The sequence below is a fragment of the Hyla sarda genome, chromosome 2, assembly GCF_029499605.1.
Source record: "Hyla sarda isolate aHylSar1 chromosome 2, aHylSar1.hap1, whole genome shotgun sequence".
Taxonomy (NCBI): domain Eukaryota; kingdom Metazoa; phylum Chordata; class Amphibia; order Anura; family Hylidae; genus Hyla; species Hyla sarda.
Window position 1 is genome coordinate 376802270 of NC_079190.1, and position 25990 is coordinate 376828259.

General features: G+C 44.3%; 1 protein-coding gene across 3 annotated transcripts in view; it reads left to right on the forward strand.

Moving 5' to 3' along the window:
* The window catches only part of CLUH (clustered mitochondria homolog), a 92144-nt gene that overhangs the window by 13488 nt on the left and 52666 nt on the right, over positions 1–25990 (forward strand). For 2 of the 3 annotated variants that reach the window (XM_056558453.1, XM_056558452.1), the window contains exons 1-7: positions 2295–3366; positions 12468–12658; positions 12735–12906; positions 13342–13485; positions 16269–16396; positions 19962–20116; positions 22736–22861. In XM_056558453.1, the coding sequence (XP_056414428.1) occupies positions 2814–3366; positions 12468–12658; positions 12735–12906; positions 13342–13485; positions 16269–16396; positions 19962–20116; positions 22736–22861 (1469 nt within the window). In that variant the 5' untranslated portion in view covers positions 2295–2813. Of the gene's footprint in view, positions 1–2294; positions 3367–12467; positions 12659–12734; positions 12907–13341; positions 13486–16268; positions 16397–19961; positions 20117–22735; positions 22862–25990 lie in introns of those variants that run through there. The other variant, XM_056558454.1, reaches the window with a different exon arrangement.

The following is a 25990-nucleotide window of genomic DNA, read 5'->3' on the forward strand; positions in this document are numbered from 1 at the left end:
ATACTTAATAAGTAAATGCATCAAAACTGCATGTGGTGTGAACTGACGCCAACCCTCTTATGAGTCTGCTGCTAGCTGCTGAAGTCTAGACAGGTAATTCGATCACTAAGTGATCACCAGGCTTCAAACCCACTCTCTGCAAAGCCAGAGGGTTCGTGGGGAAATTTAAGCAGTGTTAGGAAATCATTTATGTGTTTGTGAGGGGAATTTGGTTGACATGCGCCAAATTTATCAAATGGGCACAGACTGATGAATCACCATAGAACTAGGGATCGACCGATATTGATTTTTTTAGGGCCGATACCGATAATATGTTAACTTTGAGGCCGATAGCCGATAACTTATACCGATATTCCGGTATAAGTTATCGGCTATTCCCCCGGCGGTCGGGGGCGGGGCATTATCGGCATATCTGCAAGGTAATTGCAGATACCGATAATGTCAAAAATCGTGAATATTGGCCGAAAATATCAGTCGATCCCTACAAAGAGTTCTACTTAATTCTGTTTAAATGTCACAGAGAAGTGTCAGCTGTGCGACAGTTGTATAAAATGTTGCACAGACCTAAATACAGTTGTTGCATAGTTCTATATGCCAGGGTTAAACTGACCTGTGATAACGTCTTAATCTGGCCCGTGCGACATTTGTGCAACATTTCAAGTCGCACGTGATCAGTGACCACTGCACAAAGTGCTCTAAATAAGAACACTTCATCGTAATGATTTAAAGGGGTACTCTGCTTCTAAACATCTCATCCCTTATCCAAAGGATAGGGGATAAGAATTCTGATTGCGGGGGTTTGGCTGCTGGAACACCACACGATCTCCGACGCAATCATCCAGTGCATGGAGCAAACTTTGCTCCATGACGGGTGACTACAGCCATCACGCCCTCTCCATTCATGTCTATGGGAGGAGGCGTGACTCCTATGTACTAGCTGTCACGTCCCCTTGTCCCAGCCGCCAGATCCCCTGCGATCAGAAATCTTATCCCCTCTCCTTTAGACAGGGGATAAGATGTTTAGCAGCAGAGCACCCCTTTAATCGTTCTAAATGAAGTTTCACAGAAACCTGTGACTGCCTGCCTGCAACTTTTCATGCAACAAATTTAGACGGAAAAAGCAGTCTAAATGGTTTGATAAATTCCCCTCTCTGTGTGCACGATCATGGTTCATAGCTGGACACAGCATGAGATTCTGAGTATCCTCAAGAACAGGCACATGGCCTACTGTGTACTCATGTTAAGTTTCACATTTCTCTGTGTTTAAAGCTAAAATCAGAATTTCAGTGGTTTCTAATTTCCAGACAGCAGTGCATTTTGGGAGTTCAGATGGTGGAAACACAGACCCAAGGTCACAGCTCTGTCAGCAATGTGATGATGAACTGCTCTCTGTTTCCAGCGCAGCCAGCTTACATGTGTCCATATGTTGTCCATGAACCCGGTGGCAGACATTTTTCCTGTAATATACTGTTTCCTATAATACGCTGTTTTAATGACTCCGTTACCATCCTCATGCACATTGATACTTAATGTCCTGCAGAGTCAAGAAAATTATTTCCCTATGTAATTTACCAGTTTAGGCTGGGATTATGATGAGGACAATGGGTCAGGCCTGCGTTGTTAATAGCCCTATTGTTAATAAATAATTGCCTATTTCCACAGTGTTAAAGATTAAAAATGTGGCAGAAAGCTGAGGCTAGGCTCAAATTCTGCTGTGTATTTCAAGGGGGAAATATACCACAAAGTTGTCCCAAAGCATGCATGCATTGTGCAACCCATTGGGTTCTTTTTGTATGAGAGTGTGCACCACAGTTCATGCTTTAAGACCAATGTACAAAGGCTGATTATTGTCTGAACAGGCCTTCATAATAATTGAGTTGTGTAATGGCTGAGTGCAGCTCTTGGCCCATGTAAAAAGTCCTTTAGTTCAAATATATGGGAATAAGTGATAGAAAGCCACAATGTTGAATGGGGCTGTTAAATTGAGCTAGTTTTTGTCAATATGCATTAAAAAGTTTATATGAAAAGTATTTTTTTTTTTTTTTTTTTACTGCTGACAACTATAGGGCAATGGTGTTGGGCAATTGATACTACACTGTATTAGCTCACCAGCCTGATCACAAAAATGTGCAGCATGTATAGCGGCTTTGTGGACTTGGAACTAAAGAGTTAAAGACAATTTGCTATTACAGAAGGACTCTGGCCCTCATTTACTAACTTTTTTTGTCGGGTTGTGCGCCTAGATTTTGTGTAAATTTTGAATGTGCGACAGAAAAAACCCGACAGAATCAGAAACGCTCAGAGTGAAAAAAGAGGCGTGTTCCCCAACATTTCATCCAAAATCACTTGTCTTTTCTGAAAATCATGTGAATTTTCTGGGAAGAAAAGCCTGCACTTTAAAGCATGTATAATGTTTCCAAAAGCCGAGTAAATTAGCAAATACCATGGAAAAAAAAGGTCGGAACAGCAAAAAACACAACAAAACCTACACTCCACTCTTAGTAAATCAGGGCCTCTGTGTCCCTGGTTTTGGCCTCTGCTTAATACACATGCCTCTAGTTTATGTATCCATAACATCCACTGTGATTTGAAAGGTTCTGGGCCTTGTAAGATGCCCAGTACTGGCCCAGAGCCAAGGAAACTTTTGTAGCCCATGCACCACCCTTTAGAATTACTTCCAGGATCTCCTGGCTAGTCAGCTTCAGTCTCCTTTTATTAATAGTAACATCACAAGGGACAAGTTCGGAGCTACACAGGGTGAGGAGTGCTTGTCCTTTTATAATATACACGTTATAAAGTTCTCATCGAGGATAATGGGGAACCGTGTTTGTTGTCAGTGGTGTGGACGCTGCCATCATTTTCTTCTTCAGAAGCTGGGCGGTCAGCCGGATGATGAAGCCGCTTCACTTTTGCAGGATTCTAAAAGGACAGCAGGTTCTGTTCAAGACTTAGCCGGCCGTGGCTATGAAACTTGTCATTATGGGACATGGGGACAAGATGAGCTTCAAACCCAAGCTTCAGTGATCTGCCAGGATACTTCTGAGGAGCTTCATGAGCGGCATTCTGGTCACGACTCTGAGGAAGATGAGGGAATCTGTGGTTGTGAAAACTTTCACCCCCCTTCTTGTCATTCAGGACGCTCTTCAGAGGCCTCGAACACTTACAGTGCCTTTCACGGTGACCTTCCAGCTGGCATGACGGATGTGCCAGGCCTTCATCCCTCCCTCCCCGCCTGTGCTTCACCAGGTTTGGACTTTGCAACACAGCAACCAGAGAGTCCTGGAGGAACAGCTGACCCGCCTGTGGATTTTACAAAGGCAAATAAAGGAGCACTGCAATCTGAAAGCGGAGTGTCTTGTGATCATGGTAAAGGCCTGCAGATTCCCAGTCCATGTGGAATTAGAATTAGTTGTCAGGAGAAATGCATAGAGAAGATGGCTTGATAAAAAACAATGTGGCCCCTATTTCTTTTGCTGATTGGTGCAACTACCTTCATGTTACAGAATAACGCAATGCCTGTTCAATCCAGACTCTCCACATTTTTATACATACATTGGCCCAGATTTATCAAGCTGTGTGAGAGAAAAACTGTAGAGATTTCCCACAGCGACCAATCACAGCTCCGCTTTCACTTTACCACAGCTTGTTATCTGAGCTGTGATTGGCCGCTGTGGAAAAATCACTCCACGTTTTCTCTCGCACAGTTTGATAAATCTAGGCCAGTGTTTCCCAACAAGGGTGCCTCCAGGTGTTGCAAAACTACAACTCCCAGCATGCCTGGACAGCCAAGGGCTGTCCAGGCATGCTGGGAGTTGTAGTTTTGCAACATCTGGAGGCACCCTTGTTGGGAAACACTGGCCTAGTCCAATGTGTTTACTAACCCTGTGGTGCATATAGAAAAAGTGGAATAGGAGCCATTTTAATTTTTATCTAAAAATATACAGATGAAACAGGCACTGGTAATAGATGTGTCCTACTATGAAATGTCACCCTTTTCTTATTTATTTGTCTATGTGGTTACTGCAGTGTTAGAGGTTGCATGTCTACTAGAGATGAGCAATTTCCCCAAAATTAATTTTGGGTCCATTTCTTTAGAATCAACCGTCAGATTGGATTCAGCCCAACTTGAAATTACCCCCCAAAAAATTGCCTATGACACACTGAGGTCTCCTAGGTTTCTGGGTCTTATATATATTTATCCTGGACTGGAAATAATTCCCAGTATTGAAGTATTATGCAAGACCTGAAATGTGGGAATAGCAGCAGTACGGTATGCAACATGATGGACAACGCAGAAGATATGAGGCTGTGCAGGGTAGTAGCGACAGCAGTACAGTGTGGAAAATGATGGATTGCACAGTTTATACAAGACTGTGTGGGTCTATTAGTAATAGTAGCAGCAACAACACAGGAGATGTGCAGTTGGGTATATCTAGTACTAATAGTAGCAGCAGTATTGTATGCATTATTGTGGTCAATGCAGGATATGTGCAGCTGTGTACAGCGCTACAGTATATGGAAAATGATGGACAACAAAAGTAGTATGTGGCTGTGTAGATGAAGTAGCTAGAGATGAGCGAAGTTGTAGTACTTCAATTCTGCACAAACTTTGTGGCATAAATCAGTCTGCATAAATTAGTTCAGCCTTCAGGTGCTCCTGTGGAAAAGATGGATACAGTCCTAGGAGAGTCTCCTAGGACTGTATCCACCTTTTCCAGCCCACCGGAGCACCTGAAAGCTGAACGAATTTACGCAAACTAAAGTCGGCAACCGCCAAGCCGCGAGGTTCGTGCAGAATCGAAGTACTGTAACTTTGCTCATCTTTAGAAGTCGCAGCAGCAGTACAGCATGCAACATTATGGACAGTGCAGGAAATGTGGCAGCCACCATTTTGAGAGGTTTGTCCAAAATGAATCTCAAAATTTTCAGATTCTCTGAATTGCCAAATTTTTGAGAAATTCTGAATTATTTGGTTTTGTGCGGAATAGATTTACTCATCTGGCAACTCAAGATGAATCAGAGATTGGAAATGCAAGATACATAAATCTTATGTAAAGTAGAGAAGAAAGTGAGAGCGGTTTGTAGTTCAAAGGAAAACTGTCACATGTTCACTCCAGCACTAAACACATTTGCATATATAGAAAAACTAAGATTACGTCTGGACGCATCTGGGCAAGGTAACGATCATATGAATCGGCGTCCCCCGCACTTATCCGTCAGTACCTGTGGTTAGTGCTGGAGTGAACATGTGACAGTTTTCCTTTAATTACGCGTTCCTTTGCGTCTCTTCATTTGTGTGTTGTTGGCGTGCTCTGTCCTTAGCTTAGCAGAAATAAGACATAATATCCTTTGTTTGGATCATATGACATTCCCGAGTCGTGGTTGGTTGGAGCATGACATGTACATTCCCAGTGAGTAGCATACAGACACTAAGCTGGTTCCATAACCAAGAGGGAAAATCTATAGACTTGCTAAACCCACTGAGCCTGTTCTCCCTCTGCCTCGGGTTGCAGACACACCCTTTACTGAGCATTTTTTAAACTTTTGTGCCAGTATTAAAGATATCTATCCCCCTCATACTGTTAGCTCTGCAGTGTCACAACACATGCCTTCCAGCCTCATGTAGAGTTTTAGCATAATAAACAACCCACGTAGCCGATAAGGATGGAAATCAGACTCTGCGCAGGTAATTTGGGTATTATTTGTCGTCTCTTTACTTCTCTGTGCTTGTTTGTCCATGTACTTGCATGAGCTCTTTCATATGCCTGTGCCGCAGTGATCTTTAAGAGGATTTCTGGTGTTAGTCATGTGTTTCCCAAGGCAATATACAAAGAATGAAGTTGATTTACTAGAAAGAGAAAGGAATATAAATTATCTAGGGCATAAAATTGACAACTAGACTGTTCACTGGAAATGGTAATATTTCTGTGTAAAGTGCCTAATCTGTCTGTAGCTAGCTTATTGTGAAATACAGAAGGTTATTTTGGAGATATCCACACTAATGTATTTACATTCCCACCATCCAGTTTAGAAATTAAAACGTTTAAATGTTGTACAATTTAGATACAACGTACTTGGGGACAGTTTTGGATTGCTTATAGTGTCAGAAGGGTGTAGTGAAGAGGACTGCAATAGGATGGGGATCGCACTGGACCCCATATTAAACTTGCGGGTGTTTTTTTTTTTAGTCTTGAGCGTGTGGGAGCAGGCGGTCACAGAACATACAGCAGGTCCTGCACAGTCCCACAAACACCTTAAAGGGGTACTCCACCCCTAGACATCTTATCCCCTATCCAAAGGATAGGGGATAAGATGTCTGATCGCGGGGGTTCCGCCGCTGGGGACCTCCGGAATCTCTGCTGCGGCATCCCAGACATACAGTGCATGGGGCGATCTTCGCTCCGTGTCTTGGATGACTGGCGATGTGGGGCAGAGGCTCGTGACATCACGGTCACGCCCCGTTCATGATGTTACGGCCACGCTCCGCAGTGCAAATCTATGGAAGGCCGTCATGCCCTCTCCCATAGACTTGTATTGAGGGGCGTGGGCATGACGTCACGTGGTGTGGCCCTGATGTCACGAGCCTCTGACGCTGTAAACGAACGCCGAGTGCAGCAGGGAGTTCGTGGGGGTCCTCAGCTGCGGGACCCCCGCGATCCTACATCTTATCCCCAATCCTTTTTGATAGGGGATGTCTATGGCATAATGGGGGTGATTAAGATGCCACAAGGGGGTGATGAAATTGCACTGGGGGGGGGTTGTCTATCTCTAAAAGCTGTGATAGAATGTTTTCAGAGCGGACAGAATTGGACACACACCTTGTGGGAGCAGAAATCCAGCGGAAGCAGGATTATGTAAACAGTCCCACGCAGGGCTCTAGTGTTGTGTTCTTATTAACCCCTTAAGGACCAAGCATTTTTAGTTTTTGCACTTTAGTTTTTTCCTCCTTTTATATTTTAAAAAATCATAACCCTTTCAATTTTGCACCTAAAACTCCATTTGATGGCTTGTTTTTTTGCACCACCATTTCTACTTTGTAATGACCTCAGTAATTTTACCCAAACATCTACGGCGCAACGGGGGGGGGGGGGCGTCGGTGGGAATCATTGTGCGACAAAATTGAAGAAAAAAAACACCATTTAGTAAATTTTGGGGGCTTCCTTTTCTATGTAGTACATTTTTCAGTATAAATGACACCTAATCTTCTGTAGGTCCATAAAATGTTACCCTACTTTTATATAGGTTTGATTTTGTTGTACTTCTGAAAAGAATCATAACTACATGCACAAAAATTAATACGTTTAAAATTGTCATTCTGACCCCTATAACTTTTTTTTTTATTTTTCCATGAACTGGGAGGTATGAGGGCTCATTTTTTGCGCCGTAATCTGAAGTTTTTATCAGTACCATTTTAGTTTTTTTTATGTTTTAAAATGCGCTATTTTGGACTTTTGAATTTTTTTGCATGTACGCCATTGACCGTGCGGTTTAATTAAATGGCCACTGTCATCCAAAAATTTTTTTTTGATATGTTGTAGTACTTATGTACTAAAACATATCTATCTCTATAGATTAATAATTATTATTATTATTATTATTATTATTAGTTTTTTTTTTTTTTTTTTGCTTAAAATGGTTTAATTTACATTTGAAAACCGGCCACTAGGGGGTCTCCCTCCTAGTGGCCGGCTGTGACGTCACGAGTGAATTAGGACCGATGCCAGCCGGGCAATCGGTCCTAATTCAGTCAGCCTGCACTCGCTCCCTGCCTGTCAATCAGACAGGCGGGAGCGAGCGCAGTGAACGCCGGGGCTGCGCACATTGGCTCCCTGGATTTGCGCGCAGCCTGTTCCCCCCCCCCCCGGAATGAATGGTGAAATGGAGACAGCGCGCGCACACTATCAGTGCCAGGCTGAGGCTCCATTAGTACGGTCCCGGGTCTCGGCAGTTGTATATTGCACGGCAGGCTACTCCTATACTCCTCCTCCCTGGATAACACTTGTGCTGCTTAGCAGGGAGGAGGAGACCCCGGAGCAGCCTGCCGTGCTATTCGCTGCTCATCTATGCACGCTCCTGACAGGAGCGCAGCATAGATGAAATGAGGGCGGAGGTCGGCGCCCAGCAGACGTCGGTGACATCGCGCCGGCTGGGGAAATCGGCTTCCGGCAGAGGAAAACAGAACAGCCCAAGAAGAAGTTTGTAAGGTATAACAACATTTTTAAAAGGCAGGGATGGGGTTAGGGATAGATTACCAATAGGTAGGGACAGAATGTATTATCAGCGCAGCGCTGTCCCCATCGGGGAACTAATCCTATGTGACCCACCAGCGCTGTTCTGCCCCCCCCCCCCCCAATCAATAAGCCCAGCGGGGTACTACTCACATATGTCACCCACAAGCACTGCCCTCCTCCTCTTGGTTGGGGGCCGCCAGGCGCTGGAACTCTATACTGTACGCCAGTGGTCTCCAACCTGCAGACATCCAGATGTTGCAAAACTACAACTCCCAGCATGCCCGGACAGCCAACGACTGTTGTAGTTTTGCAACAGCTGGAGGTCCGCAGGTTTGAGACCACTGCTGTATGCCTATGCCCGGGCTCCAAAAGATAAAGAAAATAAACTGTAACTCACCTACGTCGGCCACACGCTGGGGACGGGAACATCAGACAGCCATCAGCCTATCACAGGCCGGAGCGATGTCCCGCCCCGGCCAGTGATAGGCTGAGCCCACTGTCATGTAAGGAGCTCTGGCCGGATTCTTACATGACAGTGCACTCAGCCTATCACTGTTGCCGACTTAGGTAAGTTAAAGTGTATTTTCTGTATCTTTTGCATCCCGGGCATAGGTATACAGCGTACAGCAGTGGTCTCCAACCTGCGGACCTCCAGCTGTTGCAAAACTACAACTCCCAGCGTAGTTTTGCAACAACTGGAGGTCCGCAGGTTGGAGACCACTGGTGTACAGCGAGTTCCATTGCCAGCGGCCCCCAACAAAGAGGAGGAGGGCAGTGCTTGAAGGTGACATATGTGAGTAGTACCCCGCTGGGCTGATCATTAATTGGGGGGGAGCAGAACAGTGCTGGCGGGTCACATGATTTGGGGGGGGGCTAGAACAGCGCTGGCGGGTCACATGATTTGGGGGGGGGGGGGGGGCTAGAACAGCGCTGGCGGGTCACATGATTTGGGGGGGGTGAAAATACCGTTATATACCGTGGAACCGCCGTAAGTTAAAAATAAAAAAAAATACCGTGATACAGATATTTGGTCATACCGCCCAGCCCTACTTGGAGCAATCAAATGCCGATCAGACAGCCAGGAAGAAGGTAAGGCACCTCCCGCTGTCCTCTCAGCTGTCCGGGACCCCGAGTTTTCACCGTGGCAGTCCCGAACAGCTTTGCTTAGCTAGCCAGTATGGATTTCTCCCGTTTTAGACGCCGCGATCAACTTTGATCGCGGCGTCTAAAGGGTTAATACCGGACATCAGCCTGATCGGCGATGTCCGTTATTAGCCGCGGGTTACGGATAGCAACGGGGACCCCACAAATACGAAGTGCGCTCAGCTTCTGAGCGCGCTACACAGATCGGCAGCCGGCCACGGACGTAAATATACGTTAATGCCAGTGCTTTAAGGGTATGTCTACATGTAAGCAGTGTAAGACCCCTTTCATTTCATGTTTCAGGGCCATTTCCAAAGGACTCATTGGTGTTCTAGGAAAAGGTATTCCAATGTTTCCTGTCGTGAACTTTAAATCCAAGTTCATGATCTAGACTTAGAATCTTTATACCTTTTTTTAAAGTTTTTACATCTTCAGGAACAATGTTATTTATGGATAAAAATTTCATAAATTAACTTTAATGGACCCAATTCCATCTTTTTGCACAGTATCAGGTTTCTTCTCCCTGAATATCTGCAGCGTTAAGAAGTCTTTCTGCTAGGCTTTGTGTCGACTTTGAGGCTAAATATCAAGTTACATAATGCTGTTAATGTACAGTACTTTCCATGCCCTTCAGCACTTTCCATGTTTGATGCTCTTTTAATAATTTATTGTTTTCGCGTTATGTGCCACCCCCCCCCCCCCCCTTTTATGGCTTGTAAAAATAGGTACGATAGAAATAAAAAATGTAGAAAAGCTGATGTCGTTTTATTGTATTAGCAGAGGGGAAAAAACAAGTTGGAAAGAAATTAAACTTTTAATGTGACTAGTATGATGCCCCAAAATGTATTAAGCAGCGATTCTTAAGCTTCATCCGGCCAGAAAACATTAAAAATTGTTATCAGCATAGGACCTATTGTTTAAATCAAGTTCTTATGTTAACTGTATTTTTAAGTAGGGCTGCAACTAACAAATATATACCTGCTCCCTGCGTCATTGTCGCACATTTACAAACTTTCCACGATGGAGACCTCTAGCTTTGCGCCTCGCGGTTAGCTTGCACATGTGGGACCTGTAGGGTTTGCGGCCTGTTTCCAGGTAAGCTCGCAAGGGTGACTCTACTGGATGGATCAAACAAAATTACAGGATGTAATGAAAGTTAACACACACACAGAATTTACAATTGGTAAACAGCTCATCTTCTCCCCCTCCCTGAGCAGTGACAGGTTACAGAGCATGCCTAGAAAACTTTCTCATACAAGTGAATAGGTTTTGCTCCAGTCCATTGTGCCTGGGTTCATGGGGCATGCTGTAAAGCATATCTCCTAAATGCAGTGCCTAAATTAACACAAATGGCTGCCCCTATACTAATCTGCAAAAATGTAAATAAGAAGGCAGAAAATAGAAACAGATAAAAAATAATTTTTTTGACTCATTTAGTAATCTAGGCTATGTTGGATTGCTGTAACACTCGACATGCAGATATGTAAGTGATAATAGGTGTGTTCTGATTAGACACTGGGTCTCACCACAAGAACACACAAAAGTGCTTCCTCCGCTGCCCTATAGTAAAAGGCTCTCAAAGGCTTATTTCGGTAGTGTTTCCCCTGGTAAGAGATCATTGACTGCTTGACATGCCTCTGCGACATATACTCTAAGACACTTTGGGCATTTGACAGACTTGGAGAGGGGGCACATCAGTGGACTGAGAGAAGTAGGTTGGTAGTTTTAAAGAATTGCCCGCCATCTAGGCCATTCTCTCCAAGCTGTTGGAATCAGGGGTTACGTGAAGGCACACATGCGGTGAACAGGCTCTGAACGTTCTCAGACAGACCACAAATAGGGAGGATCACTTGATGCGCCAACAAGCTAGCAGCTACTACATTTTCCTTGTCCACCATCCAGACACATGTGGCACCTTTTTACACCCCCCCCCCCCCTTGTCTCTGCCTTGACCACTTTCAAGTGTTTAGCAAGATGAATTTTTATGTCACAGCACCCATTATGTGTTCTGCCAGACACTATTACCATTGATGTCATGAATACCAGGATTTCTATGTGCTGGAACCATTTTGTCATTAGTCATGAATCCAGGTTCAATTTGGGTTCCAAAGACAGTCTGGTTTGAGTATGCTGGCTTCATGGTAAGCACTTCAATCCTGCCTTTGCTGCAGAGGGACAAACTACTCCAACAGCTGATGTGATTATGTGAGGAGCCATTGCATACAACAGTGGTCACCCCTAGTAGTAATACAAAGGACAATAAAAGTTTAATATTGGCCTGCCAGGTCACCAGCTTTGTTGAAATGCACCAATAGAGCATTGGTGGAAAGTCAGCTCCTGCAACCTATGAGTAGTGTGCATGATCTACAGTATGATCTGTGGGCTTACATATTTTAGTTGCAAGCATGCCATCGTCATGAAACGGGCCACTGAACCCAAAATAACCCCCTATGGGTTTCATGGAACTAACTTTATAAACAGTCATGCTAAAGGGTCAGGAATCACTTGATCATGCAGCTCTTTGAAGCCCCTAAACATCTTATGCCCTATACAAAGGATAGGGGATAAGATGTCTGATCACAGGGGTCCCGCCGCTGGGAACCCCCGCAATTTCTCCTGCAGCCCCCCCCCCCTCCCCCCCCAGTCATCTGCTGCACAGAGCGAAGTATGCTCCGTGACTGATGACTCACGATACAGGGGCCGGAGGATCGTGACCCTGCCCCCTCCCATAGACTTGCAATGAGGGGGTGGGGTGTGATGTCACGATGGGACGGGGCCGTGATGCGACGCTTAGCCATCTACTGCATAGACAGTCATCAGGCACGGTGCGAAGCTCACTGCAGGAGAGATCGTGGGGGTTCCCAGCGGCGGGACCCCCACGATCAGACATCTTATCCTTTGGATAGGGGATAAGATGTCTAGGGGTGGAGTACCCCTTTAAGGTAGTTATCTGGGCTCTAAAATATTATATTTATAATATATATACAATAACTGTTATATGCATTATATTGAGATGGGATTTGTTCTTCCTTTTAACATAGATACAACACATTTTGAAAAGTTTACAAACTTTATCTTGATCTTTTTCATCAGAACATCAAAGCAGCATGACTGTAATGAATGGAGATGGGGCACACGAGCACCAAACAGAGGTGGAGCCAAAGCAAAATGGACACGATGATGACCAAGCAGAGGATGGGAGTGAACAGGAGGTTATCGTCATTCAGGATACTGGCTTTACAGTGAAGATTCAAGTCCCTGGGATAGAGACTTTTTCCATTCAGGTAACAAGTCACAGTTTTGCATCATCATGCTGTACTTCTCTGGAAACACGCTAACATAGCTGTGTACTTCCTTCAGGTGTCACCTCAAGAGATGGTACAGGAGATCCATCAAGTTCTTATGGACAGGGAGGACACCTGCCATAGGACATGTTTTTCACTACAGCTAGATGGGAATGTGCTGGACAACTTTGCAGAGCTCAAGACCATAGAAGGATTTGAGGAAGGTTCTGTTCTGAAAGTTGTTGAAGGTGGGTCATGTCAAATCTGTCTTCAACCAATTGGTGAGATGGGCTATATACATTTTTTGAGTTTTTGCTTTGTGGCCCAATTGAGCCCTACAGTAAAAAAACAGCACTACAACATAAAATAATGTTGCCATTAATACAAAGTTCTTCTGTGTATCATATTACACAGTTCACATGCAATGGCAACATAATTTATTTATTTCCTTTTAATAATATCGCTATGTTTTTGGAGTGTGGGAGGAAACTACCCATCGGAAAGCAACGCAAACACAGAGAGAACATACACTTTGCAGATGTTGTCCTTGGTGGTAGGTAACAGTTCTAATCACTGAGCCACTATGCTACAGAGGTCATGTTTGGCTAAGCATTCTTTTTAAGCAATTTTAATTTTGACCAACAAATATTTATGTGTGTTTTTTATAATATTTTCACTTCTAGAACCATACACTGTGCGGGAGGCCAGGATCCATGTACGCCACATAAGAGACCTATTGAAAAGCCTGGACCCATCTGATGCTTTCAATGGAGTGGATTGCAACTCTCTTTCGTTCTTAAGTATCTTTACAGATGGTGATCTCGGAGGTATGTCAGATTTGATCCTTAGTATTCCGGGCTACACTTAAGTGAATCCAAGGACTTCTGAACGAACATACTAGTTACATAGTTTATAAGGTTAAAAAAAGACCAGAGTCTATGAAGTTCAACCTATATTCCTATTGTGTCCCTACTCTGTTTATCCAGAGAAGGGGAAAAAAATCCCTAAGAGGCTGATGCCAATTGCACCAAAGAGTTCCAAAGTCTCACTGATCTTACAGTAAAGAACCCATGGCTGTGCTGGTGTAGAAACTTTCTTTCCTCTAGATGTACAGGATGCCCCCTTGTTATACATACAGTCCTTAGTATGAATAGATAATAGAAGAGATATCTGTACTGTCCCTTGATATATTTCATTACATAGTTATTTGGTTGCCTCTAAGCTGTCTTTTCTTCTGAAATAAATAAGTAATTCTGATCTAATGATCTTTTTGGGTACTGTAGTTCTCCGATTCCATGTGTTATGTAATACTCTGGTTGCCTTATTAAAACTCTCAGATCCATTTGTAAAAGTGCACTGCCCTCTATTGTGTTAACCACTTTACTGAGCTTAGTATCAGCAAAGATTGATACCTTTATACACAATCCTTTACAAGAAAAAAATACTATGTGCTAACAAAATTTGCCACCCCACTGGTAAGTCACGCAATCAGAGTATGTACCATTAACAGCCACCCTCTGTTTCATTTCACTGAGCCAGTTACTTACTCATTTACACACATTTTTACCCAGCCCAAGCATTTATTTTCTGTATGAACCTTTTATATAGCGCATTATGAAAAATCTAAATATACGACATGCAGCGATTTTCCCTGGTACAGTCTTGAGCTCATCTCCACATAATAGCTGATCAGGTTAGTTTGACAGGACCGATCCCTCATAAAACATTCTGATATGGTGTTATACATTTATTTTCATTGAGTTAGTCTAAAATAGCATCTCTTATAAAACCTTAACAATTTACATACAACAGAGGAGAACAGGCCTTTAATTCTGGGGGTTATTTTTTGGCCCTCTTTGAATATTGGCACTCCATTCGCTATGAGCCAGTCGTGGGGAACAGACCTGTCACTATAGAGTCCAAGAAATAGGGATCTGTCTATAACATTACTTAACTCCCTTAGGACACAGGGGTGAATGCCATCAGGACCTGGTGACTTGTCTATTATAAGTTATTTTTTCTTTCTTTTTTTAAGGTAGCACTGTACTTCTTGGGTTAGACATGTAACATTTACTAGGGAGTTTACCTTAAAGGGTACCTCTCATCAAATAAACTTTCGATATATTTTAGATTAAAGAATGTTGAATAACTTTCCAATAGCATGTTAATGGAAAATATGCTTCTTTCTATTGTATTTTTCCCGATCAGTCCTGTCAGTAAGCATTTCTGACTCATGCTGGAGTCCTAAACACTCAGAGCTGCCAGCCTGCTTTGTTCACAGCCAAACAGGCTGTGAACAAAGCAGGCTGGCAGCTCTGAGTGTTCTCCTTTGTGAACAAAGCAGACTGGCAGCTCGTAGTGTTTAGGACTCCAGCATGAGTCTGAAATGCTTGCTGCCAGGACTGGTAGGGAGACCCCTAGTGGTCATTTCTTCAAAGTGGAAAATTAAATAGAAAGAAGCATATTTTTTAATAACATGCAATTGTAAAGTTATTCTGCATACATTAATCTATAATAACCCACTGTATTTTACCTGGAATTGCACTTTCCTCTGTGAATACAGTGGAGTAGAATGTGTTCAATATACCAGCCTTTTCCTCATCCCTGTCTATAATGACCCTTTAAAAAAATGGCTTTTTAAAGGGCCAACACCTTTTATTTTTAACCTTTTTTTTTTTTACTATTTGTATAGTTAAAGAACATTTTAGTTTTTTACTCTCTTTGGTAATTTTTTTATTTATTTATTTTTTACATACCATATTTTATTTTCTCCCTATAGCTTTACTCCTTTACTGCCTTCCTTTGTTTTAGAAGCTTTAATGCTTTTTTTTTTTTTTTTTTTGTCATTTAATGCCCCCTTTACATTTATATTCATCCACATTGGTTTTCTTTTGTTCGTGGCCATTTTATTTCCGTAAGGTATGTAATTATCACAGAGAGAATGTAAAATATTTTAAGAAATCTCCCATTTAGTGCCAGTACTCTTGTTTTTAAGGACATTATCCTGATTTAAGGGCTTCTCTGTTCTTGTAGCTCCTCAGAAGGTTTCCCTATTGAAGGACAAGTTATAATTCATTATATTGTGGTCATTATTTCCTAGGTGTCATTTTACCTGCACAAAAGTTATTATGTCAGTTGTGTTGGTTAATATTAAGTCCAGTAGAGCGCCCCCTCTGGTGTGGGACAGATAATTATTTTTAACTATAAACAAAAATCTGTTCCCTTTTTTGAGATTCACGGGTTGCAGTTTCCTAGTAAATGTCCTCCATAATAACCACCTCATAGTGATTTGCTGCCTTGTTTATTTACCTCAATAACTGATCTTCTGCCTCTACCAGTATATTTAATGGCTGATAGCAAACCCTTATCAGTATTTTATTTTTCTCACCATTCTCACCATTCCTACCTATAATAACCCCATATTATCATTCCTCATATATATATATATATATATATATATATATATAATATAATCTTCCTGCATTGTGGTATTTAAACTAGGCTTTCAAGGCATCATATCTAAATATTAGACGTAAAAATGCTATAATCAAACTTTGTGACAAATTTTCTTAAGAGAAGTTAAAGAAATTCTTCATCCCTCTGGTTTTAGAGAGTGGAAAAAAGAAAAAGAAGGGCACTGAACTTGAACAAATAGATTGTACCCCTCCTGAGTATATTTTACCTGGAGGAAAAGAGAGACCACTCTGTTCCCTGCAACCACAGAACAAGGACTGGAAGGTAAGTGATGGCCTTAACTGTATAGTACATTCCATCCTATTAAATGGTTATTCCAATCTAGACATTCATGGCATATTCACAGGGTATGCCATAGATACAGGTCCTACCTCTGTGACCAGCACCTAGAACGTGGAAAAACTAAACAGCCCAGGGTCCATTTCTTCACTATTTCCATAACTCTCTCATAGAACCAAGAGTTACAAATATGGTGTCACATTGCAAGCTATGCTGTCTCTGTAGTACCTGTTTAATACTATAAGACAGTGGTTCTTAACCTTGTTGGAGGTACTGAACCCCACCAGTTTCATATGCGCATTCACCGAACCCCTCTTAATTGGAAAAATAAAATGATTTTTTCAAATTCAAAACATAGGAGGTAAATATTTAAGTATATTTTTATACATAGGTGCGCAAAATGAACAAAACCATAAAGAACAAAGAACAAAACCATGAAAACATGATTTTCACACAAAAACAATGGCAGCGTTCCCCCGCATTAGGCAGGCAGTCAGTTCCCCCACATTAGGCAGGCAATCAGTTCCCCCACATTAGGCAGGCAGACAGTTCCCCCCCACATTAGGCAGGCAGACAGTTCCCCCCCACATTAGGCAGGCAGACAGTTCCCCCCCACATTAGGCAGGCAGACAGTTCCCCCCCACATTAGGCAGGCAGACAGTTCCCCCCCACATTAGGCAGGCAGACAGTTCCCCCCCACATTAGGCAGGCAGACAGTTCCCCCCCCCCCCCCCCCCCCCCACATTAGGCAGGCAGACAGTTCCCCCCCCCCCCACATTAGGCAGGCAATCAGTCCCCCCCCCCCCACATTAGGCAGGCAGACAGTTCCCCCCCCACATTAGGCAGGCAGACAGTTCCCCCCCCCCACATTAGGCAGGCAGACAGTCCCCCCCCCCCCCACATTAGGCAGGCAGACAGTTCCCCCCCCCCACATTAGGCAGGCAGACAGTTCCCCCCCCCCCACATTAGGCAGGCAGACAGTTCCCCCCCACATTAGGCAGGCAGACAGTTCCCCCCCCCCCCCCCCCACATTAGGCAGGCAGACAGTCCCCCCCCCCCCCACATTAGGCAGGCAGACAGTTCCCCCCTCCCCCCCACATTAGGCAGGCAGACAGTTCCCCCCCCCCCCCCCCCACATTAGGCAGGCAGACAGTTCCCCCCCCACATTAGGCAGGCAGACATTTCCCCCCCACATTAGGCAGGCAGACAGTCCCCCCCCCCCCCCCCACATTAGGCAGGCAGACAGTTCCCCCCCCCCACATTAGGCAGGCAGACAGTTCCCCCCCCCCCCCACATTAGGCAGGCAGTTCCCCCCCACATTAGGCAGGCAGACAGTTCCCCCCCACATTAGGCAGGCAGACAGTTCCCCCCCCCCCACATTAGGCAGGCAGACAGTTCCCCCCCCCCCACATTAGGCAGGCAGACAGTCCCCCCCCCCCCCCCCACATTAGGCAGGCAGACAGTTCCCCCCCCCCCCCCACATTAGGCAGGCAGACAGTTCCCCCCCACATTAGGCAGGCAGACAGTTCCCCCCCACATTAGGCAGGCAGACATTTCCCCCCCACATTAGGCAGGCAGACAGTTCCCCCCCCACATTAGGCAGGCAGTTCCCCCCCACATTAGGCAGGCAGACAGTCCCCCCCCACATTAGGCAGGCAGACAGTTCCCCCCCCCCCCCCCACATTAGGCAGGCAGACAGTTCCCCCCCCCCCCCACATTAGGCAGGCAGACAGTTCCCCCCCCCCCCCCCCCCACATTAGGCAGGCAGACAGTTCCCCCCCCACATTAGGCAGGCAGACAGTTCCCCCCCCCCCCCCCCCCCACATTAGGCAGACAGACAGTCCCCCCCCCCCCCCCCCCACATTAGGCAGGCAGACAGTCCCCCCCCCCCCCACATTAGGCAGGCAGACAGTTCCCCCCCCCCCCCACATTAGGCAGGCAGACAGTCCCCCCCCCCCCCACACATTAGGCAGGCAATCAGTCCCCCCCCCCACATTAGGCAGGCAATCAGTTCCCCCCACATTAGGCAGGCAGACAGTTCCCCCCCCACATTAGGCAGGCAGACAGTTCCCCCCCACATTAGGCAGGCAGACAGTTCCCCCCCACATTAGGCAGGCAGACAGTTCCCCCCCCCCCCCCCCCACATTAGGCAGGCAGACAGTTCCCCCCCACATTAGGCAGGCAGACATTTCCCCCCCACATTAGGCAGGCAGACATTTCCCCCCCCACATTAGGCAGGCAGACAGTTCCCCCCCCCCCCCACATTAGGCAGGCAGACAGTTCCCCCCCCCACATTAGGCAGGCAGACAGTTCCCCCCCACATTAGGCAGGCAGACAGTTCCCCCCACATTAGGCAGGCAGTTCCCCCCCACATTAGGCAGGCAGACAGTCCCCCCCCCCCCCACATTAGACAGGCAGACAGTTCCCCCCCCCCCACATTAGGCAGGCAGACAGTTCCCCCCCCCCCCCACATTAGGCAGGCAGACATTTCCCCCCACCCCCCACATTAGGCAGGCAGACAGTTCCCCCCCCCCCCCCCCCCACATTAGGCAGGCAGACAGTTCCCCCCCCCCCCCCACATTAGGCAGGCAGACAGTTTCCCCCCCCCCCCCACATTAGGCAGGCAGGCAGTTCGCCCCACATTAGGCAGGCAGACAGTTCGCCCCACATTAGGCAGGCAGACAGTTCGCCCCACATTAGGCAGGCAGACAGTTCGCCCCACATTAGGCAGGCTGACAGTTCGCCCCACATTAGGCAGGCAGACAGTTCGCCCCACATTATGTAGGCCAGTGGTCTTCAACTTGTAGTTTTGCAACATTTGGAGGTCCACAGGTTTAAGACCACTGATGTAGGCAGTGTTCCCCCACAGACATACAGCCTCCAGCCATATACAGTGCATGGCTGGAGGCTGTATGCCTGTGTACTGTCCACTTCAGTGCTCCGACCACAGCTCCGGCTATAGCAGTAGGTCTCGGGACCGGTGGTCGGAGCACTGAAGATGACGTGCCGTTGGACACTGGCTCTGTTCAGGGCCCCGGGCCAGCTTGGGGCCCCAAGCAATTGCTTGGTTTGCCTGTCCTTTTGCGACCTCCCCCGCCGAACCCCCGGAACTGACTCACCGAACCCCTGGGGTTCAATCGAATACCAGGTTAAGAACCACTGCTAGAAGAGTTGCGGAAATAACTTGGAACAGCCTGCTCTGCTGTTTACGTGCAACCAGGCCAAGACTGCGATGAGGGTTCTAGGGAGGTGGACACACATGCATCAGACATTTATAACCTGTCCTGTGTAAATGTAAAGAATGTTGAGATGGATATACCCCTTTCATACTGCCCCACTGTTAATTTACTTTAGGACTACTTAATATTTTGCTAGATATTACACAAACTTTCTGCTGCTTTAGTTTGAATTCTACAATGGTTCAGTAGTTCTTCAGTGCATCTAAAAAATAGTAGTAGTAGAAGTAGTAATAAAAGAGGTCCCTTTATGATTTTCCCTGCTGCTTTTTGACTCAGTAGATGTTAATAACTAATGTGAGGATTTGTTGCAGCCTTTACAGTGTTTGAAAGTGTTCACTATGAGTGGCTGGAACCCCCCTCCCGGGAACAGGAAAATGCATGGAGATCTCATGTACTTATATGTGATAACTATGGAGGACCGTCATGTCAGCATTACGGCATCTACCCGGGGATTCTACCTCAATCAGTAAGTTTTTAAAGGATACCTATCACTTTGGAAACATTTCTGACATGTTCTGAGACCCTTACTGATCGCTTCAATGAGGGGGAAGATGAACTGCTCAGCTCTACTAGGCTATAGCCTTCTATAAGTCTGTGCGTTGGCAAGCAGAAATGAATGGGCACAATACTCTACAAGATTCTTCCTGTTAATTTTAGCCATCAGTGAACATTTCAGCACCTGGACCCCCACCACTCAAAACGTGTGACATGTCGGAACTTTTTTAAGGTGGTAGGTACTCTTTTTAAGTTTTTGTCCATTTTATCTCAGATCTGAGAATTTTATTCATATCCACGATTTGTCTGGCAAGCAGCTTTCTTACAATGTAATTCTATGGGCGATATCACTGTATATGTTCCTTTGATCATATGCATTGTTTCATGTAGCTAATTTGCATGATGTGAACATACTCTTATAGTACAGGCAAACAATTATATTAAATTATATTAAAAACAATTCTAATAGGGCATCGATGTAGGACATCAATGTAATTTAAGACCACGTGTATGTGATAAAGTGCAGTTGCAAAAAGTCTCTAAATGGGGAAAATTATGCTAAAGTGCTTTTATAAATAAGCATACACTGTAATGCAGTCATATCCCCTATAGTGATAGACCCTAGTACCTTTACTTAATATATCCACAATGTTGCTTAAAGTGCATAAATAACAAGGGTGCATATACAAATACACAAAAATCAAAACCTAATACAGAAAATATCATCCCCAAATGAGTATGAGTCAGTCCCACAATACCACTGATAACTGCCCAACACCTATTGCCTTCTGAAAGCCTCACATCAGGGTTATGATACGGTTTCGAGGCAGTAACATATATTTAACCCCTTAACGACCACGGACGTAAATGCACGTCCTGGTTTGGCAGTATGTCTCGCACCAGGACGTAGATTTACGTCCTGTGTGTGACCGCGAGCATTGGAACGGTGCTCGCGTCATACACGGCAGGTTCCGGCTGCTAGCAGTGATCGCGCGGATGTCCGCCATTAACCCCTCAGATGCTGTGATCAATACAGATCACGGCATCTGCGGCAATGCGGTACTTTAAATGGATGATCGGAATGCCCGCAGCACTGTCGCAGCAATCCGACCATCCAGCATGGCGGCCAGAGTTCCCCTCACCTGGCTCCGGCCCTTTCCCGGGTTCTTCTGCTCAGGTCTGAGATGGAGCAGACCAGAGCAGAAGATCACCGATGATACTGATCTGTGCTATGTCCTATGCATAGCACTGAACAGTGTTAGCAATCAAATGATTGCTATAGATAGTCCCCTATAGGGACATAAAAAGTGTAAAAATAAATAAATAAATAAAAAGTTGAAAATTATAAAAAGTGAAAAATCCCCTCCACCAATAAAAATGTTAGTTGTCCGTTTTTCCCATTTTTACCCCCAAAACGCGTAAACATTTTTTTTTTAATAAACATATTTGGTATCGCCATGTGTGTAAATGTCTGAACTATCAAAATATAATGTTAATGATCCCGTACGGTGAATGACGTAAACGTAAAAATGAAAGTCGAAAAAATGCTTTTTTTTGTCACATTTTATTTAGAAAAATTTATTAAAAATTATCTAAAAGTTTTATATATGGTATTGATAAAAAGTACAGAAGACGGCCCAAAAAATGAGCCCTCATACCACCCTATATACGGAAAAATGAAAAAGTTATAGTTGGTCAAAATAGGGCGATTTTAGATTACAGATTTTGTACAAAAAGTTTAAGATTTTTTTTAAGCGGTACAAAAATATAAAAGTATCTAGCCATGGGTATCATTTTAATCGTATTGACCCACAGAATAAGGAGCACATGTCAAAGTCTACAGTGTGAAAACAAAACCCTCCAAAATGTGCAAAATTGTTGTTTTCATTTAAATTTCCTTCCTAAAAATTTTTTTGGGGGGTTCGCTGTACATTTTATGGTTAACTGAGAGGTTTCATTACAAAGTGAAATTGGTCACGCAAAATACAAGCCCTTATACGGGTCTGTAGATGGAAATATAAAAGAGTTATGCATTTTAGAAGGGGAGGAGGAAAAAACGAAAACGTTGGCCTGGTCCATAAGGTTAAAATGGGCTTGGTCCTTAAAGGGGTACTCCGGTGCTTACACATCTTATCCCCTATCCAAAGGATAGGGGATAAGATGCCTGATCGCGGGAGTCCCGCAGCTGGGGACCCCCGGGATCATGCAGGGGGCACCCCATTTGTAATCACTTCCCGGAGCGTGTTCGCTCCGGGTCTGATTACCGGCGACCGCAGGGCCGGCGGCGTGTGACGTCACGCCTCCGCCCCTGTGTGATGTCACGCTCCGCCCTTCAATGCAAGCCTACGGGAGGGGGCGTGATAGCTATCACGCCCCCTCCCATAAGCTTGCATTGAGGGGCGTGTTGGTAGTTGAAGTTTTGCAACATCTGGAGGGCCACAGTTTCAGATCAGTGCTCTGTCTTTTTTTTTTTTGTGGCTTTTTATTCAGTTTCTGTTTTAAGTTTCAGAAGTTAACCAATTCCAATCTCACTCTTCTATTTCAACTGCTGTATAACTAAACTATGTTACAATCTTGATCACTATTGCAGATCTACAGCGTACACTTTCAATCCCAAACCAGCCAACCCCAGCTTCCTCAGTCACTCCTTGGTGGAACTGCTCAATCAAGTCAGCCCTATATTCAAGAAAAATTTTGCCACACTACAGAAGAAAAGGTAACGTGCTATACGTCCATAAATAGTAACAACAACAACAAAAAACAAACTGATCTCACAAAAACTAGCTATCATTTTTAGTATGGTCATTCACAACCCGAACATTATATACTCAATTTTAGCTTGTGCGACCCTGCAGTTTGCTTTCCAGTTCAAACTTTGGAATCCACGACAAGTCAACCTTTGAAATAAAAAATATTGGGGGCATTTATCAAAACTTTCTAAAAGTTGAGTTGCCCATAGCAACCAATCAGATTGCTTCTTTCATTTTTTCCAGAGGCCTTTTCAGAAATGAAAGTAAGGATCTGATTGGTTGCTATGGGCAACTCAACAACTTTTCCTTTGGACAGGTTTTGATAAATCTCCCCCATGTTTCTATTTGCATGAAAACTCGCCTTTTTAAGTTCTGATGGAATTCTCGTTGGAAGGCCCAATTAACATTTTGTAGTTGTTGGCACATGAAGGGAAGAAAAGTTTAACTGGCCTAACTCTGGATTTATTGGATTTTAGTAGGTTTTTACAATGAATGGACCCAGACACAATTATTATATGTAGCATTTGCCTTTATACAGTCATGGCCGTAAATGTTGGCACCCCTGAAATTTTTCTAGAAAATGAAGTATTTCTCACAGAAAAGGATTGCAGTATCACATGTTTTGCTATACACATGTTTATTCCCTTTGTGTGTATTAGAACTAAACCAAAAAAGGGAGAAAAAAAGAAAATTGGACATAATGTCACACCAAACTCCAAAAATGGGCTGGACAAAATTATTGGCACCCTTTACTTAATATTTGGTTGCACACCCTTTAGAAAAAAATTACTGAAATCAGTCACTTCCTATAACCATCAATAAGCTTCTTACACCTCTCAGCCGGAATGTTGGCCCCTCTTCCTTTGCAAACTGCTCCAGGTCTCTCTTATTGGAAGAGCGCCTTTTCCCAACAGCAATTTTAAGATCTCTCCACAGGTGTTCAATGGGATTTAGATCTGGACTCATTGCTGGTCACTTCAAAAGCTTCAGCACTTTGTTGCCATCCATTTCTTGGTACTTTTTCATGTATGTTTAGGGTCATTGTCCTGCTGGAAGACCCAAGATCTCGGACGCATACCCAGCTTTCTGACACTGGGCTGTACAGTGCGACCCAAAATCCATTGGTAATCTTCAGATTTCATGATGCCTTGCACACATTCAAGGCACCCAGTGCCAGAGGCAGCAAAACAACCCCAAAACATCATTGAACCGCCATCACATTTCACTGTAGGTGCTGTGTTCTTTTCTTTGTAGGCCTCATTCCGTTTTCAGTAAACAGTAGAATGATGTGCTTTACCTAAAAGCTCTATATTGGTCTCATCTGTCCACAACATTTTTTTCCCAGAAGGATTTTGGCTTACTCAAGTTAATTTTGGCAAAATGTAGTCTTGCTTTTTTATGTCTCTGTGTCAGCAGTGGGGTCCTCCTGGGTCTCCTGCCATAGCCTTTCATTTAATTTAAATGTTGACTGATAGTACACGCTGACACTGATGCTCCCTGAGCCTGCAGGACAGCTTGCATATCTTTGGAACTTGTTTGGGGCTGCTTATCCACCATCCGGACTAGCCTGCATTGACACATTTCATACATTTTCTCTTCCGTCCACACCCAGGGAGATTAGCTACAGTGCCATGGGTTGCAAACTTCTTGATAATGTTGCGGACTGTGGACAAAGGCAAAGATCTAGATCTCTGGAGATGGCCTTGTAACCTTGAGATTGTTGATATTTTTCCCCAATTTTGGTTCTCAAGTCCTCTGGGCAGTTCTCTTCTGCTCTTTCTGTTGTCCATGCTTAGTGTGGCACACACAGACACACAGTGCAAAGACTAAGTGAACTTCTCTCCTTTTTATCTGCTTTCAGGTGTGATTTTTATATTGCCCACACCTGTTACTTGCCCCAGGTAAGTTTAAAGGAGCATCACATGCTTGAAACAATCTTATTTTCCACAATTTTTAAAGGGTGCCATTAATTTTGCACAGACCATTTTTGGAGTTTGGTGTGACATTATGTCCAATTTGCTTTTTTTCCCTCCCTTTTTTGGTTTAGTTTCAATACACACAAAGGGAATAGCCTAGCAAAACATGTGATACTGCAATCCTTTTCTGTGAGAAACACTTCATTTTCTAGAAAATTTTTAGGGGTGCCAACATTTACGGCCATGACTGTAGGTATGTTGCGTACACAGGAGGAAGTACCAGCTCTGTAGCTGTAAGTGTAGCTCTCATAAGTAACATAATGTCTTTAAAGTAAGGGTATGTTCTCATTGATCGGAGATTCAATCTGGCGGCTGCCACTGAAATCCTTCAGCAGTAGGACCGCGCAGCCCTGCGCCTTCACCTTTGACGGCAATGCAGTGCACGTGTAATTTCTCTAAAGAATAAACATTCTTCCCCGCTAAAATTCTGCAGTGTCAACAGGTTTGCGGAAGACCTATTCACATCACTGCAAATGTTCACACTGCGGAATTCCGTAACGCAATTCCGTGCGCAAATTCTGTAGTGTGGACATTCCTTAACGTGGTGACAGTCTTTATCAGTTTTGAGGTGGCATGTTTTTTATTTTTTTTTATTAATTTTTTTGTTTGTGAAAATGTGTGATTTCTTTAAAAGCCATCACATAACTTTATCCTTTATTGTATGTGAAATGTTTTTCACATACCCTGAATAAAGCGTCCCCTGTATGGATCTGTGTCTATTGATCCTGGCATTCATATTAACACTGCCATAAAAAAAAGATGTTATGACCAGTCTATGTGTGCGACACCTGCTCCTCTGTGTGGAGCTCAGTCTGCCTGTGCTGTCTGCCTGTTGTATCCATTATTATGACATTCTTATGGAGGGAGGAAGGAATTTCTTTGCTGGGAAGTTGCTCTGCGGGAGACAAGTGGATGTGATGTCTCCCTGTTTAGATTCTGTGGTATCATCTCATTATATCGTATCATTAGTGTAACTCAGCATGAGCTGAATAGAGAAGCTTCCTGTTCTAGTTCTGATCTATCACAGAACCGTAAATCCGGAGGGGAGGAATGTTAGTGCAGCTCTGGTTTAGTAAAATGCTACATATTGGCAGAAAGACTAGTTTAGCTCTTATTCCT